General features: G+C 42.6%; 1 protein-coding gene across 2 annotated transcripts in view; it reads right to left on the minus strand.

The window, feature by feature from the left end:
* Positions 1 to 4,066: 4,066 nt before the first annotated feature.
* Positions 4,067 to 13,532, minus strand: part of LOC147252483 (SH3 domain-binding protein 4) — a 61,720-nt gene continuing 52,254 nt past the window's right edge. Inside the window, exons 5-6 of one of the 2 annotated variants that reach the window (XM_086220804.1) lie at positions 8,623 to 8,811; positions 4,067 to 5,237 (exon numbers count right to left, since the gene is read on the minus strand). In XM_086220804.1, coding sequence (XP_086076930.1) covers positions 5,013 to 5,237; positions 8,623 to 8,811 — 414 coding nt within the window. In that variant the 3' untranslated portion in view covers positions 4,067 to 5,012. The remainder of the gene's footprint in view (positions 5,238 to 8,622; positions 8,812 to 13,532) is intronic. The other variant, XR_015118759.1, reaches the window with a different exon arrangement.

Below are 13,532 nucleotides of genomic sequence, written 5' to 3' on the forward strand. Positions count from 1 at the left end.
CTGGTCTCAGGCTGCTGGTTGGCTCGACGCGATGTTCTCCTCAGGGATTCTCTCCGTTGGTCAGGATGAAGTGCGAGGTTCACGGGCAGCCGAGTATGACGTGACTGGGGTCCGTGATCAATGCCGTGTTATAAAACTTAAAAGAAGTCAATACTGTAGATGCTATGCGGAATTACGTCTTTATGGATTCGGATGATAAAAAGAGTAGGTGCATTGGATTCTACGCAAAAAAACTCTGCTAGTATTGGAATTGCTGGGCAAAAGTTCAGTTGAAGGCAAAAGCACCGAACTAGGAGCGTAGATAGTTACAACAGAAAAGGTTAGGCGGCTGCTAAAAAAAATGTAGGAGGGAAAGAATGAGGACACGAAGACTAAGAAGAAAAAGGCAAAAAGCGCGCACATAACAGATGGTGAGCGAATGTTATAGGGAACTGTCCGGAAAAGGGGGAGTGACCTCTGACCTGCTTGGGCAGTTGGCCAATCAGCACACTTTGCCGTATAGAATACTCCATGCTCCATAACTCCATGCCCTGCAGATAGATCATCTAGATAAGTCAGAGTCATGAACATATCAGTTAAAGAAAAAGAGAGCTGAACAACTACAGATAGTGAAAAATGCTTATCCTGTCCATACACATAGGTGTGTGTGTGTGTGTGTGTGTGTGTGTGTGTGTGTGTGTGTATGACTATGTGAGTGTATTTGGGTGTGAGTATGTTTGTATGTATGATTGGTTATGCAAGGAATTCTGTGTCAGAGACTTAAGTTACAAGGTGGCATCACTTAATACAGAGTCCAGGTTTCATGTATGGAGGTTGATAGATTCCTACGCTTGTACTTCATTTACCGTGACACAGAACTTTTCGATCACATGAACATTCTAATTGATGTGATTTGTATATTTTCAATAAATCACTGAAAAAGATTTTCCTTTGTTTCATCTAATTTTAGTGCACAACTCAGTTTACTTCATTCATTCTTTCATCGTCTTCCACTTATTCCTGTCTATTAAGGGTCGCGGGGGGGCTGGAGCCAATCCCAGTGTCTACGAGCGAGAGGCGGGGTACACCCTGGACAGGTCGCCAGTCCATCGCAGGGCCAACATACAGAGACGAAGAACCATTCACACTCATACCTACGGCCAATTTAGAGAATCCAAGCCTAGTCCCCAAATTGCATGTCTTTGGACGGTGGGAGGAAGCCGGAGTACCTGGAGAGAACCCACGCAGGCACAGGGAGAATATGCAAACTCCACACAGAGAGATCCTGCCGCGCCCGAGCCAGGACTCAAACCCTTAACCTTCTTGCTGTGAGGCCACAGTGCTAACCACTGCACCACCGTGCAGCCCCTCAGTTTACTTATGTTTGAAAAATACAGCTGTCAGATGTGTATCTGACAGCTGTATTTTTCAAACATATTAAAAATCAAAATCACTGCCAAAATAGCCAAGCAAAGCATAAATCCTCATAAACATAAATAAATATTGAAATAAAATTGTATCTCGCAGTGCAAAAAGGTCAATATAAAACAAAGTAATGTCATTCAAATTGTTCAGTTATTGTAGCTTCTTGACACTCCAATGCAAACTTTTCGGTGTTTGTGCTAGAGCTTGCAGCTCCTCCCTTTTCTCAGTCAAACTTCTGCGATATGCATTTGATTTAGTCAATAATGTGAAGTCCTTTTTTTTCTAAATTAACTGGCATTTTTTTCTGCCTCTTTCTGCATCTGATTGGCTGGTTGTGTAATGTGGGGCGCTGCGCCGGCTAAGTGCTGTGCCCAGAAAAAGGTGACAACAGACATGCATGCACATAAATTTTAACCCGTTTGCATTCGCTCTCAAGGCAGGGCAGGATGAATAATTTTCCTGGAAATATTAACTGTTTCCAGGACATTTGTCCTTTTTATTCATTTTCCATATGTTTACCATGACTTGAAAGTTGGTCAATCATTTTCCAGGTTTTCCAGGATGTGTGGGAACCCTGCAAAGTAAATCCAGATTTGTGGTCCAGCACATAGCACGTAGCTGCATAGCAATCCTGGTATTCTGCTTTGTTATTGACTTGACATCTTACTTGGACATTTTGATAATGGAGTTCCTTCACATGTTCTCCATTTCTTTCAACTTTCAACTGTTGTGCTAATTTTGCTTATTTGCTTATTTTACATTTTTCAAAGACTGGCAATTGTGTTCAAAATGGCAAAAGTAACATTGCCTGCCAGTAGTTAGCAATTTTATCCTGATTGGAAATTAATAAACACTTCTTGAAACACTTAATAATCTTCTTCATGAAGTGTTTTGCTTTTGCTGGCACGATACTTTCTTTAACTTTATTCTAAACATTCCTGTGACCATAATATCTTCGTAATGATGTCTCAATAACCTCTGACATTATTGTCTATCTCTGTAAAAAATGTAAAAGTAAGACAACTGGTTGCAGTGAAGACATTACATTAGATACATGAACAGTGAGAATCATAATAGTGGCTTACATATTTAATAATTATTATTATTATTATTATTTATCCTCCAACTGCCACAGTCTGCTCTGCCCCTCTCCTGGGGCCTCATGTATCAACGAGGTTTACGCAAGAAAAGCTTGCGTACGCAGTTGGCGGAAAGCCGATTCTTGCGTTAACTGCACTTAGGTCTATTAGTGAAGTTTGGTTACTGACATTATTTGATAACCGCACATACATCGGGTCCAAAAAGCCTTCCAGCGGGAGATGGCGAACCGTTCTGGGGTGAGTCAGTTGACCCTCAGCCGGGCTATGCCCTGGGTGGCGGACCTGATCATTGTAAAGGCCAATATTAATTTGCAGTAATAGCCAGATTCTCTAATGTCTAATTCTCTAATGACTGCACTCATGTTGCCATAAAAGCGGCGTCCCATTAGGAATACGCTTACGTTCATCGTAAGGGTTTCCACTGCATCAATGTGCAGAGGCTGGAGGGATGGATGCCGATCTCGGCCAGGCAGCTGTCATTGCATGCCAGAATTTCATTTTCACAGTGTGAATGGGTAAGAAGCGATTACACAATTTATGAAGCCAGATTAATTTATTTTGTCCACAAAACGTTCCAGAACATTTATCAGGCGGTCAACCATCATCCATCAACCATGCCGCTACGTGGAGCACCCCTGCCGGCTCCCGCGCCAGCCCGTCCGCCAGCTCAGAGTCATCTGCCAGGACCAGTGGCATTCAGGCCAGCCCGTCTCCTGGCCCCAGCACCAGCACTAGGCCGACAAGCGGCGGTCGGTCCTCCAGCCCACCCGGACCCAGCGGCGCACCCCCTGCCCACACGGATCCAGAGGGAGGGTCCTCACACAGGTGGTCCTGCAGTTGCAGGAGGACATTATTAGGGGAATAACGGGGATCAATGAGCGGCTCGACCGCCTGATAAATGTTCTGGAATGTTTCATGGACAAAATAAATTAATCTGGCTTCATGAATTGTATAATTGCTTCTTACCCTTTCACATTGTGGAAATGAAATTCTGGCGTGCAATGACGGCTGCCTGGCTGGGATCAGTGTCCATCCCTCCAGCGTCTGTGCATCGATGATCTGCACATTGATGGAGTGGAAACCCTTACGATGAACGTCAGCGTATTCCTCATGGGAAGGCGCTTTTATGGCAACATGAGTGCAGTCAATGGCTCCTATTACATAGAGAATCCGGCTATTGCTGCAAAATTCTCTTTAATATTGTGCCTGTTCCGGCACTGTAAGGGAATTAAATGTACCTGCGGGAGACAACACTGCCACAGGGTGTCAACAACGGACCAAAGTGCAGTTAACGCAAGAATCGGCTTTCCGCGAACTTCTACGGCACCTCCAGAGTTGGCGTGAAACAGCGCAAGAATCGACGAACTTTTCGCCTGGCTCTGAACATGAGAGTCGATCCTGGCATGCGCAAGTTTTTCTTGCTCCTGATTCAGGTGAGCAAATCCTGGCTGTGACATTGTGTCTGTCAGGTAGAAGCTGACAGAGTGTGTGTGAGTCATTCATTCATTCATCGTCTTCCGCTTCTTCCTTTCTATTAAGGGTTGCGGGGGGCTGGAGCCTATCCCAGGTGTTTAAGTATTTTATTGTATTGTATTTTACAATGGATTGTTGGATTTGCTACATTATACAGTATGCAGCACAGAGGCCATGACAGATTTGCTCCAACAGTGGTCTCAGCATGTCTGTGTATAAGTGAAAAATACACAGAGAACCCATGTCTCACTACTTGACTAAAATAATGGGATGGGAAATGATATAAAATAAATACGTACGAAAGTAAACCAATATTTACCAAAACAGGTCATTAACTTGACCACATGTATTCCAATATCCTGGTATTTGTGAAGCAAATTTAAATGACTTATCAAAAAAAAATGTTTGGTTTTTTTCATTTATTTTTAAAAACTCTTCCAGGCCTGAAAAATTATGTTTTATTTTGCTTTACCATGGCTTGTCCAGGTCTTTTATGACCCCTGAATTAATAACAATAGCACACATTGGATGCTAGAACCATCGAGTGTTTAGAATATTTGCAGGAAGTGATGAATCAATTTAAGCTATTCGAGAGTAAAGTGACTCCTTTTTGAGAGAAAGATACGACAGACTTGACACAAGGCTACAGTGAGAAGGGTAAAATATCTTTACTTGAGGAAGCGGCTATCTAGGTGTTCCACAGTATATAAACAAAGGCTTAAAAATGTTGCCTTTAAACTAGTGCGCTATAATAAGAGTAATAAAAAATAACTGTGCAGGATAACAACTACAAAAAAGGGTGAATACTGCTGGCTCCATTCAGCATCTGGCAGGCAGTTCTGTGAGGCTTCCCTGGGTGAGAGGAGCTAAAGGCAGCTATTGCCACAAGGAACTGACAACATTCAATACCAGTAGTTGCATTCAGAGTGAGCACACAGCTGGGGTTAGCATCTTAAAATTATGTGACTTCTAAAATGCTCCAGAAAAGTGAAGTGCGCTGGTGTTGGGAAAAATTAGCAGACTCAGTGGCATGGCTTAGATGGCATAGTCATCTTGAGTGTCAGGGCTGAAAGCAAAGCTCCGCAGGGCATCCAAGCAATTGACCAGGATGAGTGTGCCAGTAAGGTGCTTCCAGCGTTTGGTGATAGGGTTTCTCATCTTATCCAGGCCCATGTGCAGCTCTTGAATCACATCCCTGTAGCTGTCACCGATATGGGCTGCCCACGTGACCAGGAAGTCATATGCAGGTTTCCACATGGCCTGCAAAAAAAGAGACAACTAGTGACCTCAATGCACTTATCCTTCATAATGTCACCTTGAAAGTGACAGAGCACATAAGCGATATGCTATGAAAGTTCGACACGATGGGCTATTGGGAATGGGAATTTCTTTAGCCAAGTAAAAAAACAAAAACAAAAACTAACCCATACATATTTCAGACAAAACAATAAACAGACATGATTTCTCTAAATCGCCACTCACGGCCCACTCCACTAGAGGTGTGTGGCAGTATCCCTTCGTAACTCATGGCCCACTCCATCAGAGGTGTGTGGCAGTATCCCTTCGTAACTCATGGCCCACTCCACTAGAGGGTGGGGCAGTATCCCTTCCCTCTGACAGTAGTTCATTATTAGGGCCTGAGCCTGAAGGTACTTCAGGCGAAGACCCTATCATGTTTGCTCGTTTTAATTATTTTTCATAAGGAAGGACATTTTTTGGTGTGTTCCTCTGACATGATCATGTCCCCATCCAGTGTTTATCCCACTGAGCTGAGGGCCAGTACAGGTTGTTAACACATTCCAGAGGAATCAATCAAAATTGCAAAAGGAGATGGAGAGTGGAAAAAGTTTGTGAGATTAGAGTTACACACTCAAATTTGATTAATATACAGTTTTACACAAAGTGTAATAAAACCTCATTGCTCCATGCAGCCTAATTGTGTGTGTGTGTGTGTGTGTGTGTGTGTGCGTGTGTGTGTGTGTGTGTGTGTGTGTGTGTGTGTGTGTGTGTGTGTGTGTGTGTGAGAGAGAGAGTGATTGTGTATGTGTTCTCTTCAGCAATCTGCCTGCTCCCTTCAGGCAGAGGAGGACTGGGAGTAACAAACATTTTACTGTTTTCATGGGGTCCATATCAAGGGTATGGCAGCTTGTTGAACAGACCGACAAATGACAAAGTACAGCATTTATATTACAAAAAAGAGAAGACTACTCACGAAGCAGCAAAACACATAACACGGTTAAGCTAGAGATGTCTTAAAAGTAGCCATAATAACACAACTTGCCACTCATATTTTCAGATACTTGATTTGAGTGTTCAGTATATTTCTCCACAAGCCTTTAAATGAGCTTGTTTACCCCAGGTACTATAGGAGGCCAAAAGTTAAGAAACATACCACTGGGTAATAAAACAGGAGTTAAGCTGTATCTAAAAAATAACGATATTAATGTAAAATAGTCTCAGAGCAAAAACAGAGAAGTACAAAAACAGCTGGTGTCACTAACAGCTGAGCAGGTGAGTGAATGCCGTGTACAAGCAAGGGCATTGATCCAAACCAAGAACTAGCTCTCTTGAAACTAATTCCCCACCTCAATACTAGGACACAACTGATATGGATTTTTGTGGGGGGCCAATGCCGATTTCGATATTAGGGAATACAAAAATCCCAATAATCAATTAAATTTCATTTTTACATTTTTTGTATAAAAAAGACTAAATACTTGCTTTTGTTGGCTTAAATATAGTTCTAAACACGTGTTACAAAGATTTACAGTAAATGAAAAAAAAAGTTTAATTGAGCGATTGGGCTACAATGCACTTTGCACTTTCTGCTATGCGCTCATTTAAGATATTTTAGATGAGTACACGCTGGGTTGTGTAAGTGAGGGCCTTTTAAATAATGACAGATGTTGACAATGACATTTATAGGCTTATTAATGGTGAAGATAAGCGATTTATATCAAAATAGCATATCTGCCCCATATAGTTACATTGTAGAATCATCTGCCGTTGGTAGCAAACATGGCACCCATGACTCTCTTTAGATATGGCACTGACAAGAGAGGAGTCTGAGCACCGGCTACTGGATACACAATGACATAATTTCTAAGAAAAACACCGTATTAACAGCATTTTATTATTACTGAAAATTACTTGTTAAAATCGACGTCAATAGGAAAACCTTTGACTGATTACCAATTATACTATAATGGCCAAATAATTTGGCAACCCAATTGATCGGTTGGGCCTTTTGTATGCAGCTGTTTCATAGGCAGGGCTGTGAATTTTCACAAAGATGATAAAATATACACTTTTCATATATCTGATGTGATTTAGGAAGGAAAGTGTGCTTAAAATATATTTCTGTAAAAGTGCCAGAAGCTTGTTGTCAATGGCTTCAATTGGAAGTGAATTAATGTCTGTTTTGCTTGAATATTTTGACGCGATTCAAACATTATCAAGCGCATCTGGCCTCAAGTCAAAGAGCAGTTTCACGTTTTGTTAGTAGCACAGTGGCCTCTGTTGTGTAAATGATCCAAACAGTAACCCGTTTCAATCGTTTTTTTTCTTTATCTTTTGGGTTTGGAAAAAATTAAACAATTAAAAACATTTAAAGAGCATCATGGTCTTGAATGTCCTTTTGAATAATGTCTCATTCTTCTTTCAGTACTCTTCATCTCATTTTCTCACTAGTTGAGGGTAAATAAAATAAATATAATAGTTTGACACCTCTACATTACTGAACTGTAATTTATATTTTAGTAAAAAAATAAATGGTTGTTATTGACCAGAAGTATCACAGTAAACCCAATCCATTTGTCAGTCATGTGTGAAAGTGGAGCAGTTTGCAAAATGAGTCGGAAAAGAAAGAGTTCTATGATCTAACCTAACTCAAATTAACCATAGTGCTTATTTGCACATTTTAATCTTTCTTTGATTTTTTTAATCATAAAGGAGGTGCCAGACCAATTGTTTCCATTTACATAAGGAATATATTATCCATCCTCGTCTACCGCTTATTCCTTACTAGTAAGGGTCGCGGGGGGGCTGGAGCCTATCCCAGCATCTACGGGCGAGAGGCGGGATACACCCTGGACAGGTCGCCAGTCCATCGCAGGGCCAACATACAGAGACGAACGACCATTCACACTCACATTCATACCTACGGTCAATTTAGAGTATCCAATCAGCCTAGTCCCCAAATTGCATGTCTTTGGACGGTGGGAGGAAGCCGGAGTACCCGGAGAGAACCCACGCAGGCACGGGGAGAACATGCAAACTCCAAACAGAAAGATCCCACGCCCGAGCCGGGACTCGAACCCGGAACCTTCTTGCTGTGAGGCCACAGTGCTAACCACTGCACCACCATGCAGCCCAGAATATATTATATAATATATAATACATTGCTTTAAACTTGTAATGCTGGGATTGCCCACTGCTGTGCATAACACACACACACACACACACACACACACACACACACACACACACACACACACACATACAATGCACTGCTACATTGAAAGCCAACCAGCAAAATCTAACTTCATGTTTACTGTCTTGCACTCACACACGCACACGCACACACACACACACTATCAAGGCATAAATATTCTACATTACACAAACTACTGCAAAACAGGTGTACCTCACTGTCCACAATCCCATTCTTGTCTCGGTGCGGGGCCTCATAAGCATCCATCTGCTGTCGGGAAACCTTGGCAAGCCTCTCAGCTAGCTCCCTCCAACGTCCAGCCACCTCAACTGCAGTGGTCAACAGGACAAAGTCCATGACCAGTCTGGCCACCAAACCCTGGCAGTCCATTTTCAGGAGAGCCTGAAGCAAAATGACCACACAAAAAACATTTAGATTGAACTAAATAAATGAAAGCATTGTGAAAGGTTCCACCAGATATAAAGTAGGAATGCAGTGATCTGAAGCCCAAAATTCGAAATCAATTTACATACAACTGACTATGAATTAGTTTCTCTCAGAGTAGAAAGAAGTTGTTTGTAGAAAGAAATCTGGTAAAGATGGAAGTCAAGCAAGTCAGAAAAGTTTTACTGAGGCTACATGCTAGGCAGAGAGAAATAAATGTTCACCTAAAACTTTGGACAAGGACTTCAACCTCTCTTTTTCCAAAGCCTGCTTCCCCATTTCCCCTTTGCATGTCAGCTTTGTGCATTTTTCAAATTCTTTCAAGTGGAAATAGAAATGTGGGCCTCCCATTGCTTCAAAACCCATCTCTGAGGATTGATGGAATATCTTAACTAAGGAGAAGAAACTGATGAATTAAGAGTTACAGTGGATGTTCTTGAGATACAATACGAACAATGACGCACAGGACAGAATCTTTAATGTTGAAACAATTAAGGTCTAAAATCACAATGGTCCCCAGAGGCAATATACATTTACAATACTGAATATCTTGTTTTTGTGAGGGGGTTTGTAAGGAGAGGAGAACTAGGGAGAAGAAACTGATAAATTAAGAGTCTTATGTTCTTGAGATACAAAATGGACAATGAAGCACAGGACAGAACCAGTTATGTTGAAACAATTAAGGTCTAAAATCCCAATGGTCCCCAGAGGCAACATACATTTACAATATTGAATATCTTGTTTTTGTGATGTTGGGTTTTTTTTTGTTGGGGGGGTGCTTTTTAGATGGTGGTGGTGGTGTTAGAGACAAAAGATTAGTGTCATGCCATGAATGCCACTTGTCCAGCTATGTTGTACTATACAAACATCATCCCCATCCTAGGACTCGGCTGGCCACACAAAACAGGAGAGAAAAATGGCCTGATCAAATATGTCTTGTTTGGTTTTGTGTGTAACCAGTGTGGATTGGAGCCTGGCTCCTCCCATCAGCCCAAGTAACTTATCGGTCTCTATCCATTCAGCTGAAAACACTGTGTTTTGGGGAAAAGAAAGTACTGTGGAAACTCAATCAGTTCCTACAGCAGAGAACCTTTATCCAACCTCAATTCAGATCTTAAATCTAACTTTAACCAGGAACTCAGGGAACCAGGAAATCATGGTGTGCCTCATCAGGACCAGTCTTTGGTCCCTATGAGGACTAGAAGTCCTGGTAAGGAACTGGGCTAGAAGAAGTCTCAAATAGATAACGAAACCAAAGTACACACCTGCATGCCTGCACACAAGCAGGCAAGAAAAACACGCACTCACACACAGTCTCTCGCCCTTGAAAATGTTCTTCTTTGTAAACTTAATGTATCACTCACAGATGGCCTGAACCACTCTGACTTGTAGACTGAATAGAATGGGAGTGACTTTAACACTCCAGTTTGGCATCAGACCCATGTGCAAGTATGTGTGGAATGAAATGATATGAAAAATGGAGGTGGGGAGGTAATGCAGACTCCAGCACCTACGTTTACTCTCAGTTGAGGCCAGAGGTTGTGATAACAGCAGCCAAATGGCTAGTTGGAATGGCACCAAAATATTTTTGTTGAAAAATAAATGAGTAAAAAACAGCTCCTGCTCAGTCACCATGTTTATTTCAACTCTGTTTGGGCTTACATCACAAAACATTTGCTTGCCTTTGAGTCTTTGTGGATGCTGAGGGGAGAGGCTGTCAGGGAGAAACAAACTTTGATGAGAACCTGTTCCCTCACCAAACAACAACCCTAGTATATAAACATACAGCACATAATTCCCAGTGGGAATGTGTCTTAACAAGATTCACTCATGTCATTGAAATGGTTGTCCTAAGACTGCAAAGCTCACATTTCGCTCTCATATATCAGCACACAGTGAGATGTTGAGGAAGGAAAGAGGGAAGGAAAGGCAGGTGAGACGTCACCTTGGGGTTCCGAATGAATAAAATGTTGGTGAGAATGATTGGAACTTGTTTCAAATTAAGGTTGGCAAACAGGCACTGAACCCATTCCCTGTCAGTGCAAAGTACTCATAAGATGACTCATATTTGAAAATATGAAATAGTCGAGGCATCAAGGAGGCATTTTGCAGTTTAATTCAGTTCCATTGTTTGTTATATGAAAGCTACACATTTTGCTATGAATCTCCAACAGTGTATTGTGGACTAGAAAAACAACACCCACCCTTCAGTCATCATAAGGGTGCGTCGATAATGGTTGAATTTTCATTTTTGGGTGAATCTTCCCTTTAAGAGTGAAGCAAGCAAGAACTGTTAATAGACTTTTATGACAACAAGTTCTTGGGTCAGATTTTCCCATAAGTTCTGTGGAGCAGCAGCTTTTACTTTTTCTAGATATATCTCTCTAGTAATAATATACAGGCACTTTTGCACGTGCGTCCTCTCGCGCGTGCGTGCAGACACGTGTGCATCCTCGTGCAGTCACGTGACATGATGGCGTTGCCATGCGCATGCGTGGTCACGTGACTTGGGGGAGTGATGATGTTGCTTTGTGCGTGTGATCACGTGACTTTGTTCATGTGATCACGTGACTTCGATTGCCTTTTGCGCGTGGGATGACGTGATTTAGCGCGTGTCCACGCTCCCACGTCATTGAGTTTCATATCAAATATGTGATTTTTTTTACACAACTATTAAAGTATGATTTTATTTGGCATAATTTGATCAATTTATACAGAGCCTGACGCTGCAGCTTTGTCGCAAAGGATTATGGGAGGGGAACCGTTCGCCAGTGTTTGAGTGTTACTTTGGCTGCGTCCAAATTGCCAAGTAGCAACCTACATCCTACTGCTACGACCTACCGCTACAGCCTACTCCTACAACCTCAATACAGCGGTACCATTCGGACACCCTAGAAAATTGGTGGTGAAACACGACCTCTGCTGGCAGAGCACAGATACCGCAAATAGGTAGACAGCACCAACAAAAGCCCCACCTTCTGGCCTGACTGTCGTACTCCACTCTGAGCACACCTTTCAGTCATTCTCTATTATTAACCACAGTAATGCACCTGCAAAGGTGTGTTCACACCGCGTCGCGTTTGGTGTGTGGGTGTGTTTAGGCTGGAATTTAGGTTGCGAAGTAGGTCGCTACTCCCACCAGTTGTGGTTTCGGACAGCCTATGACCTACTCTGTGACCTACGATCCGACCTTCTTGGAAATTCGGACGCAGCTTTGTCGTTCATTGTTACCGTTTCGGTAGAAAGCACGTGTGTGAGTGCGGCTGAGCTATTGGACTCCAAGCATTGGAGCTTGGATCAGCTGCCGCGTACCAGCTGCCTCGCGGCAGAGCAGTATGATAAAATCAATTTTAAACGGCGATGGTCTCTGAAGCATAGCTTCGCTGCCTGCAGACACTTTCTCATTCGGGGTGTTGTATTTTGAGCAGCTCATCCTGACAGAAAAACGTATGTACAGAGTGAAAGCACCAATTTAGACAACTAAATTGTTTAATATATTGTAGATAAACTTATTCATATATTCGCTTTAACTGTAGTTAAATTTATACATATATTTACTTAAAATAGAGTGCAGGAAACACAAGGCAGTGAAGCACAGACCAGATTATATAAGAGTGGACACAGGTGAAAAGGTCACAACAGGGAATAACAGGAGTGTAGCTCATGGCTCGCATCACTCCCTCAAGCTATTCCATGTCAGAACAGAGTCCACAGAATTGCTACAGTAGCATGAAGTAGTGGGAGTCAGAAGTAGATAAGAGCAAGGTCATGAATCAGGGAAAAGAGAGGTTTTGATCTTCACAGCTGCAACAAGAAGTCTACGATGGGAACAGATGGTGCTGGCACGCGGTCAGACAGAAGATTCTTTAAAATAACACGAAGATCAAAAATACACACTTGCACGCAGAAGCGATCACATTAGCACCTCCTTGTAACACATAAAACTGGAGAGATAGTTAGATCGTTGGACTTCTTGCCCCAACGCCAGGGACGACGCATCTGTGTATGCTGACTCCAGGATAGGGGAAGACGATCTCCAGAGCTCTGTACTCTTTCCTGTTAATCTGAATAAATTCTTTTGAACAAACTAGAAGGTGTCCTCTCCAGATTTTGAACAGCGCAATATATACTCTGTGGGTCCTTCTGATTGATTAATGATGACTTGTTGAATAATTCCTGGAGGAGGAATCATGATCATTCAATGTTTAAAACGAATAGTTTAAATTAACCTTGCTGTAACAAAATGAGAGTTTCTATGATGCTTTTATTCTTTACTTTATGTGGTGACCATGTAATTAAACAAATAAACATGTTGTCCTCGTCCTCCTCCACTTTATCCGCTGGGTCCGGGTCACGGGGGCAGCAGCCTCAGCAAGGAAGCCCAGACTGTCCTCTCCCCAGCCACTTCCACCAGCTCTTCCGGGGGAATCCCGAGGCGTTCCTAGGCCAGCCGAGAGATACAATCCCTCCAGCGTGTCCCGGGTCAGCCTCGAAGCCTCCTCCCAGTTGGGCATGCCTGGAACACCTTCCAAGGGAGACGTCTAGGAGGAATCCTCACCAGATGCCCGAACCACCTCAACTGACTCAACTATCACCCTCCTCTCCAGAACCCTAGCGTAGACCTTACCAGGGAGGCTGAGGAGTGTGATCCCCCGATAGTTGGCACACACCCTCTGGTC

This window comes from Aulostomus chinensis, chromosome 12, assembly GCF_037954235.1.
Source record: "Aulostomus chinensis isolate RoL2024-O1b breed Wild chromosome 12, RoL_Achi_v1.0, whole genome shotgun sequence".
Classification (NCBI taxonomy): domain Eukaryota; kingdom Metazoa; phylum Chordata; class Actinopteri; order Syngnathiformes; family Aulostomidae; genus Aulostomus; species Aulostomus chinensis.